Source organism: Mesitornis unicolor, unplaced genomic scaffold (genome assembly GCF_000695765.1).
Source record: "Mesitornis unicolor isolate BGI_N332 unplaced genomic scaffold, ASM69576v1 scaffold15837, whole genome shotgun sequence".
Taxonomy (NCBI): Eukaryota; Metazoa; Chordata; class Aves; order Mesitornithiformes; family Mesitornithidae; genus Mesitornis; species Mesitornis unicolor.
Genome location: NW_010194552.1, coordinates 7,761 through 26,592, shown reverse-complemented (window position 1 = coordinate 26,592; position 18,832 = coordinate 7,761). Strand labels below are relative to the sequence as shown.

General features: G+C 43.1%; 1 protein-coding gene across 1 annotated transcript in view; it reads left to right on the top strand.

The window, feature by feature from the left end:
• Positions 1-81: 81 nt before the first annotated feature.
• The window catches only part of LOC104543285 (probable asparagine--tRNA ligase, mitochondrial), a gene marked incomplete at its 3' end in the record, with an annotated part of 19,617 nt that continues 866 nt past the window's right edge, over positions 82-18,832 (top strand). The window contains 5 exon segments of the mRNA XM_010187861.1: positions 82-213; positions 3,588-3,697; positions 4,349-4,469; positions 6,965-7,105; positions 11,184-11,264. Coding sequence (XP_010186163.1) covers positions 82-213; positions 3,588-3,697; positions 4,349-4,469; positions 6,965-7,105; positions 11,184-11,264 — 585 coding nt within the window.

Here is an 18,832-nt window from a genome sequence, read left to right as displayed (position 1 = left end):
CTGGGAGTCGTGTGGGAGCTGAGCGGTCGGGGTGGGGTGAGGTCGGGCCGGTGGCGGGGTCCGCCCTGCTTGGCCTCCGCCATGCTGGGGGTTTGGGGCGGCTGGCGGGCCCTGCGCCGCTGTTCCTCCCTCCCTCCGGTGCAACGAGGGGTGCAGCTGCGGGTCCGTGAGGCGCTGGGGGCCCAGGAGCCGGTTGGAGAGGTTAAAGTGCAGGTGTGCGGCCGGGAACGCGGGGTGTACCTGGGAATAACCAGACCCGGGAGGGAGAAGAGCTGGAGTGGCGTGGCTCACGCTGGTTTCACTGTCGCTGCTTCAGGGCGAAAAGCTGGAAAGTCAGCAGCACGTTTTGCTACACTTATAGCTCTCCGTTACAGCCTCTAGAGCCAGCTCTCGCTGTATTTGTTCGCTTTGCTGCTGTTAGATCAGATACGAAACTCTGAGGTTACTCGGGGAAAGGCTGTTGCTGTGGTGGGTTACACTCAGACATGCTCTGTCTAGTTTTGGTTTTATCCCCTGTTTGGTTTGGGAGAGTGAGCCATGACCTCTGTGTTGATTTTTTTTTAAGGTTCGCTTTAGGGCTTGTTCCACATCTAGGTTTATAGCAGTGTTGGGTGGAGCCGATGATAATAGTTTTCTTGATATTTGTGTCTGGCTCCTGTTGTGAACCAAGGTAGACAGAGATAAATGGACAGGGAGGTGATGGAGTCACCATCCCTAGAGGTGTTCAGGAAACGTGTGTATGTGACACTTCAGGACATGGTTTAGTGGAGATAGTGGTGTTAGGTTGTTAGTTGGGATTGATGATCTTAGAGGTCTATCCCAGCCTTAATGATTCTATGATTTTTAGCAATGGAGTTTGTTCCATTTCCTCAGCACAGGGCTCCGTGTCCCCCTGTTTGTTGGTGTTCCCAACTGATAGAGCGGTGATTGCAGATGCATGATCCCTGTTTTAGTGCAAGGCCCCTGGCTAGAACTGTGCAGTTCTCAGCATTTCTGGATGAATCTTGAAAGGGCTAGAGTACTTGGTAACAGTTTTAAACTAAACTGAAAGGGTAGATTACATTTATAAGGAGGAAGTTCTTCACAGTGAGGGTGATGGGACACTGGAACACTTTTCCCAGAGTTTTGGATGCTCCATCTGTGGAAGTGTTCAAGGCCAGGTTGGATGGGTTTTTGAGCAGCCTGGTCTAGTGGAAGGTGTCCCTGTCCATGGCAGGGGAGTTGGAGCTAGTTGGTTCTTGAAGATCCCTTCGAACCTAAACCATCCTTTGATTCTACTGATCCAGAAACCAGTTGGTAGCACATTGGTATTCCTGTGCACACACACAGATGAAGTTTAATAGGGTAGGAAGAAGTTCATCCACAATAGGTGCTTTTCAGCTGTAGTTTTATGAATAATGTAAGCTGAAATAAACTCATGCTAAAATTGCCAATACTGCCTTTTCTTTGCCCCATGTCCTTGCCGCTTTGTTGCTCTTTACCTGTGCTGGCAAAAATGTTTTTTGTATTGAACTGGGATGGGGATCCAGTCTGGCTTAAACCCAGCCTTGTTATGGCCAGGTTATTGGAATGTGCAGTCTGGTCTGAGTCGGTTTTGTCACTGCACATCACTTCTGGTAAGGTGTGAAGTGACCACAGCCTCTGCTGCTCCACTATGAGCCTGCTCTTATTTCTGATTGCAGGGTGTAAGACCCATCTCTTTATTTAACAGATCCCAAAAAAGCCTGATGAGGTGAAGAAAAAGCTCTTGAGAATGTTTCTTTGTTTAGAGGTTTTCTGTTCCATTAAGAAGCACTTCCAAGAAAAGAAACTAAGAAAAACATCTGCTGTTATACATTAAACATTCATCGAGCATAACATATATGACATGTTCTGGGGATTTACTGGAATACAGAGGATAAGTGCAACAGCTTCAGGCCTGTTATTGTATGAAATGCCTTTAAAACACCTGTTGCTTTAGCCGTAAGAATATGAGGATGGCCAAATGTTCAGATTTAGGCTTTAGACTCTTGTTTCTTGCATTCATTATTGCCTTGGGTGGAACACCCTGCAAGGATCGTTTAGGTAAATGCATGTCTGAAATTGTGAGGCTGGAGCAAAAGCTGAAGTTCAGCTAATTGTTAGGTTTATGGCTTTAATATCTTTCCTAGTTCTTGTGTGCAGTTATCTTCTCGTTCTACAAGCCTGTCTAATACTTTGTGTTAGTAGTCATGTTGCAGTTTTAAGGATGCTTTATTTTTGGTACTGTTTAATTCTTGACGTTTGTTCAGTTTAGACAGTAGCAGTAGCTGGATTTGCATTGATTTGTCTGGTGTAAAGTCCCTAAAGCACTTGTGCAGTTTGAAGTCATTGGAAGTACTTGGGCACATACAGTTATGCAAAATGCAAAACTGGTTGGAAAAGAGGCAGTTTGGTTGTTTCATCAGCACTGTTTTTGGTTGTTCTCTACAGCGCTGTTACAAGATGAGCTGCTCCCTGGCAGATAGTTTTGCTTTTAAGGGCAGCTTTGTCTAAAGTCTTGTGAGCTGGGGAGCAACTAAGGGAATTGTATTTTGGATGCTACTACTTTTGCTCGGTGCCTTTGGTACCAACTTTGAATTTAAATGTCTTTTTAAGGGAAGTGTTACTTGCCACTGAAAAATTCAGGGCATTAGTCTGATATGTATGTGGTCAGTTCTGCTGGTTTGATGTTACAACGAAATGCTCTGTTAGAGTTAGGTGTTAGGTGTTAAATTGAAGGTTGGACTCAATGATCTTACAGGTCTCTTCCAACATTAATGATTCTATGATTCTATATAAAAGCAGCTCTGAAGCTGGAGTGGTTTGCACACCTCTTCTCAGGCAAAGTAAAGTTTTAATTCTTTCAGTCAAATGGGACAAGAACACTTCTAGATATTTTTTTTAATTTTTTTTTTCCTGTGGGGGCAGTGTAGCAGTCTTGATTTTGAGGTGCAAGGTGAAACATCAAAAATTGTCAGAGTATTAATTTTCATTTTTGTTTATGTAATTTTTCACTTGAATCTATTGGCTACAGCATTGTTGATGTACGCAGTCCCAACAGCTTAAGGCATATAAACAGTTAGTGAACAAATTTCAGTTGGAACATTCCTACAGGTGATAAAGCAACAAGAATTGGTAGTAAAAATCATCAAAACAGTCTTGAGTCTGTTATCATAAGGAACAGTTCATTACTGGTCTCTCCTGTTGCAGTAAGAAGTGTTTTGAAGGGATGTTGCTAGTAATATGTACTTTGCTAAAATGCTTTTCATCTTCAGAGTGCTTTGCCACTTTCTGTATTCTTAGCTCCCCAGAGATGCAGGTAGATTTTAGTTATTCCCACTGTACTCGGCAGGAGAGTTGATGTCTCTGCCTAAGGATTTGTTTCTCTTTGCTTTGAAGTCAATAGAAAAACTGACACTGACTTTTTAAATTATTTTTTCTTTTTTTTTTCCCTAAAGAAATATTTCCTTTGATTTCAGTAAGTTGAAATAGGCTTGAAGTAGCTTATCCAGCTCAGCTGGAAGAAAAGCATGACTGTGCGGAGTCCATGCCTACAAATAATAAACTTCCTTTTCTTTTACCTCCAGGGCTGGGTCCGCTCTGTCCGATCCCATAAGGAAGTTTTGTTCCTGCATATAAACGATGGGAGTTCTCTGGAAAGCCTCCAGGTCGTTGCTGATCCCAACCTGGAAAATAGGTTGGTTAATTTGAGATACCTGGAGAAGTATCTGCATTGACCAGTGTTTGGAGGGGTCTGCTCAGACCTCCTTTCCTATGCCAGTGACTCATGAGGCTGCTAAAGGAGCATCCAGCGGCTGGCGCTTGACCACAGAAAAGGTGCTACTGCAGTGCAGGGTCTCTGGGTGTGTTTTTAGGATGGAGACTGCCTGAATATTCTGTTGCATTTAGCTGACACCTTGTGGTTCAGCTGCTTGTCCTGTGGGATTAATTTGGACCACGTTTTCTTAAAAGCTGTAGCAGCATGGGCATTCTAGACTACTATTGCACTTGCTTGGAAGTTGTAGCCAGGGATGGCTTTTTTTTAATTAAGTTTTTTTTCTATAAGCCTGGTTTTTCCCCACCAGTAGGCCCATTTAATAAAACCTATCTCTTTTCCCCTCACTTGTCCAGCATTCCTACCTTCTCCTAAATTCTCTGTAGATATGTGAATCTATTCACATTTCCACCTATGCATTTAATAATTTTTCACATCATCACTTAAGTCCTATGGCTGTCGTATATCTTGTGATCTCGGGTGGTCCAGCTAAATTAACAGGAATCTCTCTTCTGAATGTAGTTGACTTTGTCTCAACTCCTAGTTAGCTGTTGTTTTTTCTTGTTTTCTTAGGAACCTGACTTTTGGAAGTGCAGTGGAAGTGCAAGGGAAGCTGGTCAAAAGTCCTCATAAGATGCAAAACATGGAGCTGAAAGCTGAAACCATCCGTGTGGTGGGACCTTGTGATGTTTGGGTACGTCACAGCAGCAGGAGTCCAAGTGGTAGAACCACTTTGGGAATTAGTTTCAAAAGGTCTGTGTGTTTTCGTTAAATATTTCCTTTAAGTCTGAGTGGTCCTACAGGCTTTGATTTTTCAGTGGTGTCTGTAGGGTATGTCAAAGGAGAAACATGGATTCACCATGAAAGCTCAATCTGGAGGCAGAGCTACATGGAAACTGGTGCACATGGTGGCAGCTAAGAGTGTGCTTTCATCCCACGCTACAATCATAGAATGTATTGGATTGGAAGGGACCTTTAAAGCTCATCCAGTCCAAACCCTCTGCAGTGAGCAGGGACAATGTTCCCAGATCAGGTTGCTCAGAGCCCCATCAAGCCTGACCTTGAATATCTCCAGGGATGGGGCCTCCACCACTTCTCTGGGCAACCTGTGCCAGTGATCTACCACCCTCATATTGAAGAATTTTTTCCTAATATCCAACCTAAATCTACCCTTTTCTAGTTTAAAACCGTTACCCCTCATCCTATTGCTACATATCCTAGTGAACAGCTCTTCCCCAGCTTTCCTATGGGCACCTTTCAGGAATTGGAAGGTCACTATAAGGTCCCCCCGGAGCCTTCTCTTCTCCAGGCTGAACAACCCCAACTCTCTCAGCCTGTCTTTGTAGCAGAGCTGCTCCAGCCCTTTGGCCATTGTTGTGGCCCTCCTCTGCACATGCTTTAGCACTTCAATGTCCTTTTTGTGTTGGGGACTCCAAAGCTGGACACAGTATCCAGGTGAGATCTCACCAGAGCAGAGTAGAGGGGCAGAATCCCCTCCCTTGAGAGGACTGGCCACGCTTCTTGTGATGCAGCCCAGGATGTGGTTGGCCTTCTGGGCTGCAGATGCACATTGGTGGCTCATGTCCAGCTTCTCATCCACCAGTATCCCCAAGTCCTTTTCCTAAGGGCTGCTTTCCAGCACGTTATCTCCTAGCTTGTATTGGTAACGAGGATTGTGCAGGACCCTGCACTTGGCTTTGTTGAACCTCATGAGGTTCACCTGGGCCCACTTCTCCAGCTTGTCCAGGTCCCTCTGGATGCCATCCCTTCCCTCTGGCACATTGACCTCACCATCCAGCTTGGTATCATCAGTGAACTTGCTGAGGGTGCACTCAGTCCCACTGTCAGTATCATTAATGAAGATATTAAACAGCACTGGTCCCAGTACAGGCCCTTGAGAGACACCACTTGTCACCATCTTCCATCTGGACATCGAGCCGTTGACCACTACTCTCTGGATGTGACCATCCAGACAATTCCTTATCCACTGAACAGTCCACCCATCAAATCCATACCTTTCCAACTTAGAAGGATGTTGTGGGGGACCGTGTCGAAAGACTTGCAGAAATCCAGACAGATGACATCCATAGTTCTTCCCTTGTCTACTGATGCAGTTACCCCATTGTAGAAAGCCACTAGGTTGGTCAGACAGGACTTAGCCCTAGTAAAGCCATGTTGGCTGTCTCAAATCACCCTGAAGCAGTTATCTGTGCCAGGTGGTTTGCCTGGCAAGTCTGGCTGGGATACAAATTGGAGAAGCAGTGGGAGTGGTGAAACACTCCAGATTGTGCAGGTGAAAGAGCCATATCTGCCACAGGCGCATTTGGAACTGGTTCACTGTTGCAGCAGTGAAATGAACCGTTGGCTTTCAAGGGGCCTCAACATCCAAAAGATGGAGTATTTCAGAGCACTGCTACTTTCTCCTGTGTTCCTGGCTCTTGCTCTGCTGCAAGCATTATAAAATCCACAAAATAACTCAAAAAGATAGGCAAAAGCATCTAGTTTTTCTCTGCTCTGTAATGACAATTGAGTTGTAGTGAGCAGAGGTGGTATTCCACGGTGGTGTCATTTAGACAGTTCTATCACCTGATGATTCCTCTACCTAGTGAGGGAAATCAGGAAAAGGAAAGGAGGCTCATGGGTGGAAATAGAAACAGATTTAATGAAATAATAATGATGAACTAATATTAATAACTATATTGATAAAAAGTACACAAAGTTTTACTCAGCTGATAAAGTGGTCACAACAAGCAGGGGAGTAGGCCTCGGGAGCAGGAAGGTGGGTCAGACCCTCCAGGGATTCTGCCCATTGAGGAAAGAGAGGATGTCCCCACCAAACTCTCCAATTTATAGTGAATGTGACACTTACAGTATGGAATAATCCTGTTGGCTAGCTGGGTCAGCTGCCCTGATTTTTCACTCCCCCCAGCTTCTGCACCTGGCCAACTCAAAACTACTAAAGACCTTCATCACTGCACACCAGTGCTTGCCAAAAACTGAGGTGAAATGTCCTATCAACTTTCTTCCCACTAAAGCAAATCATGCAGTAATCTTAAAAGGGCAGCTTTCCTGAACCTTAAACTGATCCTATGATCCTATCCCAGCAAAACCAGGATACATGGACAGCAATAAAACTGTAGTGACTCCAAGTTCTTATTTTCTTATTTTTCTTTCCTTGTTTTTTTTCAGTCATTCCCACTGAAAATGAAAGAGAGGCACCCACTGGAGTATGTCCGACAGTTCCCTCACCTGCGATGCAGAAACAACACGCTCAGCTCCCTCTTGAGAATCCGCAGTGCAGCCACAGCAGCCATCCACTCGTTCTTCCAGGTAGTCCCTTCTGTATCGAGCCTTATGTGTAAAGTGCTCCCCCAGTTTGGCTTCACAGGAGCACATTAGGAGGAAGGGAATGTGACATCTAGGCTATATGTATTTTGGACATGGTGACTTTCTTTCCAGGCCTGGGCCTGACTGAGGCCTTGGCCAGACTTTTGTTTATAGAATGAGAGAATCATGTAGGTTGGAAAAGGCCTTTAAGGTCATTGAGTCCAACTGTTCACCTAGCACTGCCAAATCCACCACTGAAGTCACTAAACTTTTTTCTTTGTGTTTTTTGTTGTGTTTTTTTTGTTGTTGTTTTGTTGTTTGAGTTTTTTTTCTTTTCCTGGCCTTATTTCCATTGTCTTTCCCTTGACTCTCCTGGACTTTTTGCCAGCCCATCTACACTCCCCTACCTTCCCTTGGTTCTTCAACTATGTATCCCATCAATCCTCTCTTGTTTCCTTGACCAGCTGTGCAAAAAAGTTTCATATCCTTTCCACAGAATTAGCTCCATGTCCCACTCTGTGTTTCCCATCCCTGCTTTGTGGTTCACCCTTATCCCACAATAGCTAAGACTGAGCTTCCCAAGTTCTTGAATTCTGGCAAACTTCTTCCACTTTTGCATTACTTTGGTTCAGCATGAGATTTTTGAGACATCAGCAACAAGAGTTACTTTGCCCCTCGGTTGTAACACACAGCTCCAGTATAACTTTCAAGTAATGAGAAACAACTGCAGGGTAACACATCTGTGGTCTTGTTAGCATCTTTCCACCCATTTCCTGTTAGTTATTTTATCCCTTTCACTAAGTTGCAATATAATTGCCTGCGAGTGTGTGTGGTCTGTGGAACACAACATAATATGGAGTTGTTTAACCCATCCTCAGCAGTGACCTTACGGTCCTTGGAAAGAAGCCTCCTCCCACAGAAAAATCTGTGTTGCAGGAGGGCCACAGACAGAGTGACTCAGAGCTTCGTGTATTCTTAGTTCTTACCTTTTTATTACTGCATTGCAAGTCGGTGTGGCTGCTGCTGACTGCGATTAGGAGACTCCTGTTTTGATGCCCTTGAGGCTGATGGGAGGCACCTGAGTTTTATGAATGTGTCACTCTTGAACTGTGGGCATGGTACAGGCTTTGTGCTGGCAGTGGGGACAGTGAATTAACTCTGATTCCAGGTGCCATATAAAGACCATGCAATTCTTTGCATGAGTAGATGAAGAAAGGTAGCAAGTTCTCTAGTGCACCTGAGACCTTTCTTTTAAAGCTGTTCATTGAGATAAACGTGTTAAATTTATATAAACTGACTTTAGTTTGAGTGGAGTCATATTCAGATTACAGAATTTGTACATAGTAATTAATATGGCCCAAAGAATAGGTCAGAATTGCTAAATTTCTGGTCCCAAGTACACTGGTATTTGTCGCTTGCAGTGGCAAAGACAGCCTACTCTCAGAGTTAGCTGTATGGAATTTCATGGTATTTAGAAGCTTTTTTGGGTTTTAGGAGCCTAATAGAAATACTGTGTCAGGTAAAACTGCTGTTGGCTTCAGCACTGTGCCAGCTCGCAAGACAGAACCCAGCTCTGTTGGGAATCAGCCTTTGGGGCTTTGTGCCACTAGATGGCAATGCCTGCAACAGTTTGATTTCAGACATGCACAGGGAAGTCAGCTGAGATACAAAAAACCATCTTACTCTGACAAATGCTTTACTACTCCAAATTAACTTCAGCTCACACTCTGACATATCTTCCTGTTTAAAATGCTAAAGAGTCGAGCAGTATTAAAAAAATATAAAGTATCATTAATTTAGCAGCAGCAGCTACTCTGAAGTTATTTTTAAAGGGGTAAGGAAGATTTGGTCCCAGACTTGATGTTTGCAAGTGCTGATGTCACGACTCTCCTAGCACCAGGAGTGTCTGTGTTTTGCTCCATTTCTGATGGAAGGAAAGCAGTCTTTTTAAATTGCCACCTAAATCATCCCAAGAACATTGCAATTTCCAACTTGACAATGTCAGAACATACCATAACTAGACAGTACAATTGGTGTGTTTTCACTGTGCAAAGCTGTAAAGAGCTTAATGGTGAAAGAAAGTTAGTGGAGTTTTGAATACACACTCGAAATTATCTAGACTCTCTGTAACTTAAAACTTTTTTTTTCCTTAGCCTATTTGTTTCCAGCAGTGAGTAACTATTGCCAGATGCCTTTGGTTTGGATGTTGAAGGCTAAAATGTCAGCTTTAAATCTTCTCCTGAGTATTGTGGTCCATGTGGGATAGCAGCATTGTTCCTAGGCACAGTCAAATAGTTGCAATGTGAATGGCAGCCTCTGCTTTGCACATTAACTGATTTCCACCTTTGTCGGAGCCAGTAATGTGACTTGAAGAATTCTAGAAGCTTCTGTAAGGGAAACCATCCATTATGGGATTCTCATCTTTCAGACCTGTACAGTTCATATTCCTTTCCAAAGCATGTCAGGGGTCTTCTGTGTGAAATATGCTTCTTTACAGCAACTGCTACCACTGTATGAGGAATTCAGGCAATTTTCCAAATTCTAATGTAGGGTTGGGAGGCCACATGGCTAGCAGGTCTCTGGAGTACGTGTGGGATTGTGGCAGAGACCTACATTTTGTATTTGTAGGCTGAAACTACCCTCTCCAGGCAAAGCAAGTAGTTCTGGCTCCAAAACTGCTTTCTGTGTAGTAGCTGGATCTCAGTGAGGAGCCTCCTGCCAGAGACTCAGCAAGCCAAGGTCTTTGCACCTGTAACCAAGGCAGCCTAGAGCTGACTGCAGGCACTTTGCTCCCTCTTGGTTGTTTAATCATACTTCCCCAAAATGCTTTACATGTCTATATGAACTCTTTGGTCCAAATTAATTTTAGTTTGATTCTCAGGATGGGCAATAAATACTGCTCCTATCTTCCTAGCCTTTTAACTAGCTGGTGGTAAGGACCAGGACCTGTCATGTGAATGATCAATTTGTATTATTCTGATAAAAGCTGTGAAACTAGGCTTTTAGAAGCATTTACTTTTTTAGTAGCATTTTGTGTAACTAGACAACGGGTTATGCCACATTGCCTGTATCATGGTAATTCTAGCACACCCTGATTTTAAAGGGGTTCCCTCTGTGCTAGACATTACAGTAATGCAAGAGAGTACAAATCCTTTTTTCCCAGCTGAAATGAGCTAGCTAGTTCTGGGTTCTTGTTTGCCTTGACATGTGCAGATGTGATGTCTGTACTCCACCAGTGATCTCTGTAGTGAGACTGTTAGGAAGGTGTTGGTTAGTAGAGTTCTGTTCCTGGCTTCTTGCTGTGTGTGATTGTCTGAGTTCTGCTTAATGTACCCATACACCGAAAATTGGGTTGGAGCTGGTTTAAAAGCCTATGGCTGCAGTGCAGAGAAACCCAGAGGATAGGGGCTCTTCCTTCATCCAGCCTTCCTGGATTCAGTGGCCTCTACTGAATCTGTGAACTATTACATGGATGGTTAATTCTCCAGGTACCTAGGACATGACCAAGAGACTCTGCCTCTTAAAATCAATTTGACTTTGATATCTCAGAGGATATAAGTTGGGACTGATATTTTCCTGGTGGTTGGGCGTTTTAAGGCCTCTCTCCTATGCTGTGTATCATTTCTGTCATCTGACACACTTGATCAGTTCTCTTAGTGGAGAACACTAAGAGTGTGTCCTCTGCCTAACCACTATCTTCTGAAGTGCTAGAAGAAACTAGTGTTGAGGCTGTAGAGGTGAATTTGATTGAAACTGCCCGAAAATTTTAAAATATTGAAGGAGATGAGAAGAAAGGGGAATGGTGTGGAGATGGGCAGTTGCAAAACCCCTTAGTAATGTCATAAATCTCACTTGTTTATGAACAGGGAGGAAAAAACACAAGTAGTAAGCATTGTTTTGTAAATCATGCCAGCGTTTAGCTAGTCCTTTCTTTGTCCATCTAGAAGTTGCCTAAAAGAGTATGTATGGGGTCCAGGTTGGGGGCTAATAGCTGGGGTTTGCTGTGTGCTGATCATGTCATCCCTGAAGTTGATGTTTGATATCTTTAGCAAGTTAACTTTTAGTGTTCTGTCTGTTCCAGGATAATGGCTACGTGCATATTCATACCCCCATCATTACATCAAATGACTGTGAAGGTGCTGGGGAACTCTTTCAAATTGAGGTAAGTTGAGTTGTGTAAAGTTTGTTTTGATTTTTGCTTGCAGAGCAATTCTGGAGTCATGGAAGGTTAGAGGAAATGTTTGTCTTTACAAAACCTTTCCGTTATGTACTTTTGTGATTATTTTTTTTAGCATACCAGTCCTTTGCTTCGATTAATATTTTAGACAGAGTTAAATAGATGCATTGCTTTTTTATTGCTGCTTTGTGTGTTAATCAGCATCTTTTGGACTGATGAAGTTTTTCAGTCTCTGATGCTATGGAAAAGTTTACAAAGAACAACAGAGGAAGATGGAACATCTTAGTAAATAGAAAGATGTAATCATAAGAGCCTGTGAGATGGGATGGGACAGCTGACTACAGACAAATATTTCTTAGCTTTGAAATTAATATAATTCACCAAGAGAACTCTTTAAAAGAAAATCAGCAATACCTAAAACTCCTTTTCACCTGTGTATATAATCTTCCCTACAAGCTACTCCTGTGATATGTCAGAATTCTCCCCGTCCGTCCACCCCAGTACTGCCACAATGTATCATTATATAAAGTACTTCTTGTCTTAGGTCAAAGCCTCCTATGAAACTTACAGCTGTAACCACTAAGATCATCCCCAGAGATTTTCCTGTGATTCCTAACCCCCACATCCATGAATCATAAGAAATTCCATCTGTCTTCTGTACTTCTATATTTGAAATTCACTCTTCTGTCTCAAACAATTACATCCATTGCCACTTATGCTTATTGGCTCCAGTCTTGCTGGTGAATCATCTGTAAGCAGAAGGAAAATTGTTGAGGTAGCAGTTGCTTGCTGCAGGATCGGGTCTTCCGCTCTCCACACAGCCTCATGACAAAAAGCCTCTGTGTACTGCTTCTCCAGGATCTCGAGGTCTAACCTGTGCTACGAGTGATTCCCTTTGAGACCAGTACATGTGGCTCAGCTTTTTTGCTTGCTGGGACAATAGAGTTGATTAGCTAAACTAAATTGTTCCTGTTTAATTGAGATCCCTTAATGCTACCAAAGGTTCGTTCCAGGCTGTTGCATGCAAATTAAGATGTGAAAACAAGTGACACTTAATGATGAGCACATTATACGGTTTGCAGCTGTACAGTGTATTACGTCTTTGGTACAAATTGTATCCACTTGAAAGCTGTAGAGGATGCAGGACTATAGCGTAGGTGGCTGGTAGTAACCGAAGCACTGATGCAAATGTTGATTGAGGTGCTAATGTGTGAGTCTGAAACTTTTGTATGAAGTGGATCTTAACTAAATCCACAGTCCAAGGCAAATTGCTTGCTCTCTAGTGTGATTATGTAGCTGTAAATAATACCTGTCTCCAAGAACTGGAGTGAGAGCTGTGCTTGAAAGGTGTGGAGTAAGTGCCGAGTCAGTTCCCGTCAAATGGCCTGTGCCACAAAGAAGGGGCTTCAGAAACCCACTTGCTGCTGGCAAGTGGGAAGTTCTCCCTGATTTCCTGTTTCTTCTTTGAGCACTGCTTCATTGTCTGGCCTAATTTAGGACTTGGTTTTGTTTCTGCAAAACTCTGTCCAGAATTGGTCTTGGCTAGCAGAGATCCAAGACTGCTTGCTATCCCACTGTAACTGGTTCACTGGAGCCAGGACACTACTTCTTGGCATTAGGAATCTGGGGAAGATTAAGCCTTCTTTGGGCCATGCGTGTGAGGCTGTCGAACATAAAAATAAGAGTGGCATAAGTGTATCAGACTTAGAAATAAGGGTGTGGTATTTGCAGCAGACTCAGGATCTCTGTATGCTTTAATCAAACCAAGCGTCAACACATTCCCCATCTGCTGTATTCAGTCACTTTTAAACTACTCCTTAATTCACTGCTTCCACAGGCCAAGGGAGAAAAATTCCTGTTCCTCATATTTGAGCAGTAGCCAAGAATGATGGTGATGGGAATCTGTGAGAGCAACCTGCAAATTGGATTCTTCCATTTAAAAAGTGTTTAAATCCTGTACTTAAAGTTTTAAGACCTGTTCTCTGATTGCAACCAGAACATAAATTGCTGTCCTATTGCTCCCGAATCTGTAGTAGTTACAATACACCTGCTGCTTACAGGTGTGTTTTTCTGCCCCACTCCCTTATTTTTTTATTAGCTCCCTCGAGTGAGTGGTGTATAAAACTGATCTTCAACTTATTGCTAATCTGGCAAGATTAAGTTGAAAGCTGTGAGTAGCCTTGAGGACCCAAGTAGAGGCTGCTTTGGCACTCATTGTGAACCATCACGTTGTAATAGCTGTCCTCTGCTGACTGGCACAATTTTAATCCTCTGACTAATGTCTGGTGGCTGCTCAGGCCCGTGCATTCTTCAGAAATGGTGAAAAGTGAAGAGAGTAGGAATCTGTTTTTACATGAGACTTGAAGAGATGGGGAAAAAAATATCTTGAGTTTGAAAGAAAAAGCTTTTTGAAGGCACATGATCTTTGATTCTTAGACCTACAAATCCTACAGGATTAAGATCTGTTTATATGTTCAGCCTCCTCATTATCTTTGTTTGGTTTTCAGCGTACTGATTAGTCTGTACATAGCTTTGGCTGGAATGTTCTCATGCTAGGCCTTGGGATGGAGGAGAATCCCTTCTCTCTCAGCTAAGTATTTTTAAAATGAAGTACTGTAACAGCAAAAAGAGAGTGGTAAGCAGAGGAGGTTAAAGATCACAAGAAGATAAGAATGCCAGAGAGGTTTTTTTGCAGTTGAGACTTTCTACACCTTAAAAGTATAGGTTTGAGGAGAAAGTGCCAGAAGTGTAAAAACAGCCAGGCAGACCCTAACCCACATGGAGACCATCAGCAACACCAGCTTGTGGATTTCTGCGTCTTTGATGGTGTCTGCCTTTGGTGAAACCCTGGAGGGGGGAAGCATCTTGCTTGCTCTGCCTTTAAAGTAAATTTACTGAAAACACCAAAAGAGCTTTGAATATTGAAAGCTGGGTTCTAGTAGAATGCAAAGTAGGACAAAGTAATTCTTGAAATAGAGGGAACGCAGATCAGCAGTCCCTTTTAATTTTATTATAATTTAATCTGTGAATAATTCCTCTGTACCAGCACTCTTAGCACCTAAGGGCAGATCCTTTCCTCGTTTTTACTTCTGAAGTCTAAAATTCTTAGCAGCTTTGTATGTTACAAGAAACTTTATGCCATCCCCTTCTGGGGCTGTTTCCTAGGAAATCTGCCTTTCTTTTGTCTTGGTGACCTGGCTGCATGTCTGTTCCCTGCTATTTTCAGCAGCCTCCCACTCTGTCTGCAGTGTTGAAGGCTCCCTGCTTTCTGTGTCTCTTGCTCTGTCTTCTCCACTTTGCTCCCTGGAAAGTTTCCTTGTTTGAACATCCTCAGCTGCTACGGGGAAGGTGGAGGCTTCTCTGTGCTCTGAAAGTGTCTTTCTGGCCCAGGACTCTCCAGCCGCGACGATGAGACAGGCCCTGGACAGCCACTTTTCCTGCTGCCAGCTGCAGCCTTTTAAAAGAACTCAGCATGCAGTGAGTTACAAAGCACAACAGCTGTACAGGCATTCACAGCTCTTTAAAGCAGATCTCACATGTGTTTTGTATTGCCTGTGGCCTTATTCCTTCCTGGGGACCTTGCTCCGCTTGTAAGGAGTGCTGTGCTCTACCTATTGGCTCCAGCAGAGGTAATATGTGCTGTGTATCAGGCTTGTCTCTTTCCACACATGTGCCTTATTGCAGCTGGGTGTTGTCTGGCTGAACCCAAGGTCTGGATCAGGCTGTTTCATTATTTGAAAGGTTACTTAACTGTAAACCCAAAGAACCATCCAGGTATTGTTCTCTAAAATGTATCCATATATTTGGCTTTTGGGTTGTTCTTTTTTGCCACCTGCTCACAGAAGTGAATGTATGAGTTTCTAGATCCCTGAAGGGTGCAGTTGCATGGCTGTGCCTACTGTGACACAAGAAATATGTGCCTGCCCCTGAAAATGCAGAAACTTACTCCTGCTATTCCTTCGGTACTGCTGAAAAAGAGCCTTGTCAGCACCAAGGGAGACTGGGATCCACTGGGGAGGATCACAGTTAAATGCAGGTAGTATTGGTGTTTGTCAGCTATTTTCTCCTTTAGAGATGCGTGACCGTCTGGAAGGTAGCAGGTCCCCGGGAGACTGGGACATCGGAGAGGTGCTCAGCAGGGATTGGAGTAAGCTGGAACTGAGCTGAGGGAGGGCTTGCTCTTGCCTTTTCTTGCTCTCCCATTTCTACCTGGTTCATCTCTGCCTGTAATTCCAGTCCATGTTTATGAGATGTTTTTCCCAGCAGAACCAGCCGGTGTTGCCCAGTGCAAGCCTAGCTGATCAGAATTAGGACTGGAATTGCAAGGACTTCTTGGAAGTTATGAATTTTGCAGTAGTTGTCTAAAAAGGAAAACCCAGTTGTGTTTATAATGGGACATCACAGAGGGCAGGTCCCAATTAAAGATGTGGTGCTGTGGGCCTGGGCTAGAGTGATTTCTATGAGCTTTTCAAGTTGTGTCTGATCCCTTCATGCATTTGGCTTGCATAGAGTGAAAGACAGAATCAAACGGTTTGTACTCTCCTGGAGCTAATTGCCTCAAGTCAAAGTTAATACAAGGCTGACATCAAAGGGAATAACTTTAAATTAAATCATTAGACGTTCGTGGAGATGGAGAACAAAACAGGTACTAAATCCAGTTGTTCTCGTATTTAGGATGAGAATTAAAAGCCTTTGATGTTGACGTCAAATCCTAGTATGATTGTAGCACGTTTACTCTGAGACACCAAGATGTTTCATACGGATTCCCCCTCCCTCTTTCCGCATTGTAATTTGGGTAGTTTTTGACTGGGGAATGGAGAGAACTTGAAAGCAAACACACTATTCCTCCCCAGTCTTTTGTCAAGTAGGCATTTTGGGGTCAGGAAGTGGGAGAAAAGTCCATCTAATTGAAATAAAAGCAACACAATGTTGTTGCTTCAGGTTGCAAGTCATGGATATGAAAAACAATCTCACTCAGTGACAGCAGTGAAGGAATAGCATCACCTATTATTTATTATTTGTCTTCTACTGGTGACTGTGGTTGTTTATAATAAAAAAGCAAACTTGATCTAAAAGGCTGAGCATAAATCTGGGGCACAGGCACTTGAAAGCATTGGCTTAATCCTGTGCTTGAATGTGTAAAGTGAAGGAACCACCTCTAGTGGGTTAGTTGATATTTGTACCTGTGGAATTACAGGATACCCCCTCACTGAAGGGGTCCCTTCAGGAAGGAAAGCATTTAATTTTCCCTGTGTGGCAAGTGGATTGACTTTTGCAGCTCACAGCACCCGTTCATCAAGCTTTTTGTCTCAAAATGAGGGAGAGGAAGTGGGAGGCTGTGGAGAGGTGAGGCAATCGGATGGTGATGAGCGAGTAAAATGTTATTTAAATACTGTTATGTTCACTCTTCACCTTCTGTGGGAAGCCATCCAGGGGTCTCCCGGTGGCCTCTCAAACTGGCCGCAGGTTTTTCTGAGTCCAGTTAGACTCAGCTGTAGACTTTCTCACACTCTTCCTCCAGTCGCTTACTGTTGTGTCTGTTTTCTCTTTGCCTCCCTGTGATTACATCTGATTTGGAGAATGAAAAATGACACAAAGTCATTATAAATAAACCAAGCACCAGCTCCTGGAGACAGCTGTATCCTGTTTGTGGATTTAGGGGGAAGCGTTGAGATTTCATGGCTGATTTCTTCTGTTCTTTTCCTGCTTCCAGTCTCTCTTTCTTGTTGTTTAAAAGTTGCATCCTACAGGATTAGGTGGGATTTTTCACTGGTGGGACAAGGATTGTAGCTGAGCTAAGCTTGCAGCAGGAGAAACTGGAGTGGTACATGGCTCTTCCCTTAAGCGTCCTGGCCATGGCTCTGGGGCTGTGGTATGTGGATGTTTGTATGTTTATTAATATCCATATTGTTTTTGAGCAAATGCTCTGGGTTTATTTGAAGAAAACAATAGGGGCCTGTTTCTACATCCTTGGGTGATGTTTGGTTTTTTTAGAACTGGAAAAACCATGAAACAAAGGAAGCAGTCCTGGGGTTGCAGCCACAAATTGTCATATTTCCATTGATCTCTGCGGAGCAAGGCAAGCTTGCTCTTTTCTTTGGTGTGATGCTGTGAAGAGATAAAACTGCCTTGTGATCTGAGGTCTTTGGCAGTCTCTGTTTTATCTTTGTGATGAGCAGCAGAGCTTTTTGAGAACAAAAGCAGCACCTTCAGACTCATTGAGAAAAATGGCAGGTTGTAGGATATCAAAGGAGCCTGGGCCCAGCCGCCTCCCTGTGACAAGGCAAGGTGGGGAGTAGGGTGGCTGGAGGCAGTGGCACACTTAGCTGAGTTAGCAACACTTAGCATAACTCCTAGGAACTACACTTTGAAAAGTGGGTATTTCAAACTTATCTGAGAAGAAAGCATTCATTTTGGAAGTGAATGTAGATCAGCCAAACCTCAGATTAACTTCAAAGTTTTTGTCTTTCTCCTGAACCTTTGACTCCACCAAAGCTTAGGGATGACATTGAAATATAGGAAATGCTGAGCCAAAAATATCATTTGTCTTCATATTTTATTTAAAAGTCAATGAATTGTGACCTCTCCAGGTCCTCTAATCCATCTCGTCACAACCAAGCAGGGTCACTTGAAGCAAGTTGTCCAGTACTCTGGGCAGCCCATTCTGCTGTTTGAACACCCTCACAGTAAATATTAAAAAAAAAAAAAAATATTGTTTTCAGGTGAAATACCATGTATCTTTTTTAAAATCTGTGCCCATTGCTTCGTGTCTTCATCTCATCTGAAAGATGCCCCAGTCCATTCATCATCTTTGTGGCCCTTTGCTGGCCTCACTCCAGTCTGTCCGTGACTGGTACTGGGGAGGAGAGTGCTTCACCCAGCGATCATGGGGAGTCACCAGGGCTGTGCACAGGAGAGTGGTGACTCTCTTTGCCATGAGGGCTGCTTGCTGTATTATGGTCAGCTTGGTGAAGCACGCTCCTTACGCTCAAATTACTTCTGAAGTGCTTGACACAGAGGTCTTCTCATTTTTCTTTTGTGCCTGTAAATTAAAAAGCAAAAAAATATACAATCACTTTAATGGGACTCTTTTTTAAACTGTTTTTCATAATGAAACACTGAACTTGCTAAGTTTTCCATTACTCATAGTTTTTGATGCTTAAAATATCTGGTAACCTGAAAAAAATATGCCCAAGCTGAAATAAAATGTAGTTTGTTTTTTTGGTGCCTATGTAATGTGTAAGCTGTGATGTTTCCAGCTCCATATTGTTTCACTTCTGCTTTTTTTGCAAACTGAACAAGTCTTAAGAGCTATTGTGTTCTTGTTTTTTTCTGATTACTGTTGGTTGTTTTTTTTTTACAATGGAAACATTAATTTGCTTATGAAAAGGAAATAGCAGTAGTCTTAAGTCTGTTAAAAGTCAGTGCACCTGACATGGAAAATACTCCTCCATTTTCTTATCAGACTTGAAATTGAATTTGAAGGCAATGCTGCATGAAGCTTCAAACTTCCAAATGATAGAGATTCTTCCTTTCCTCCCCTCACTGTTCTT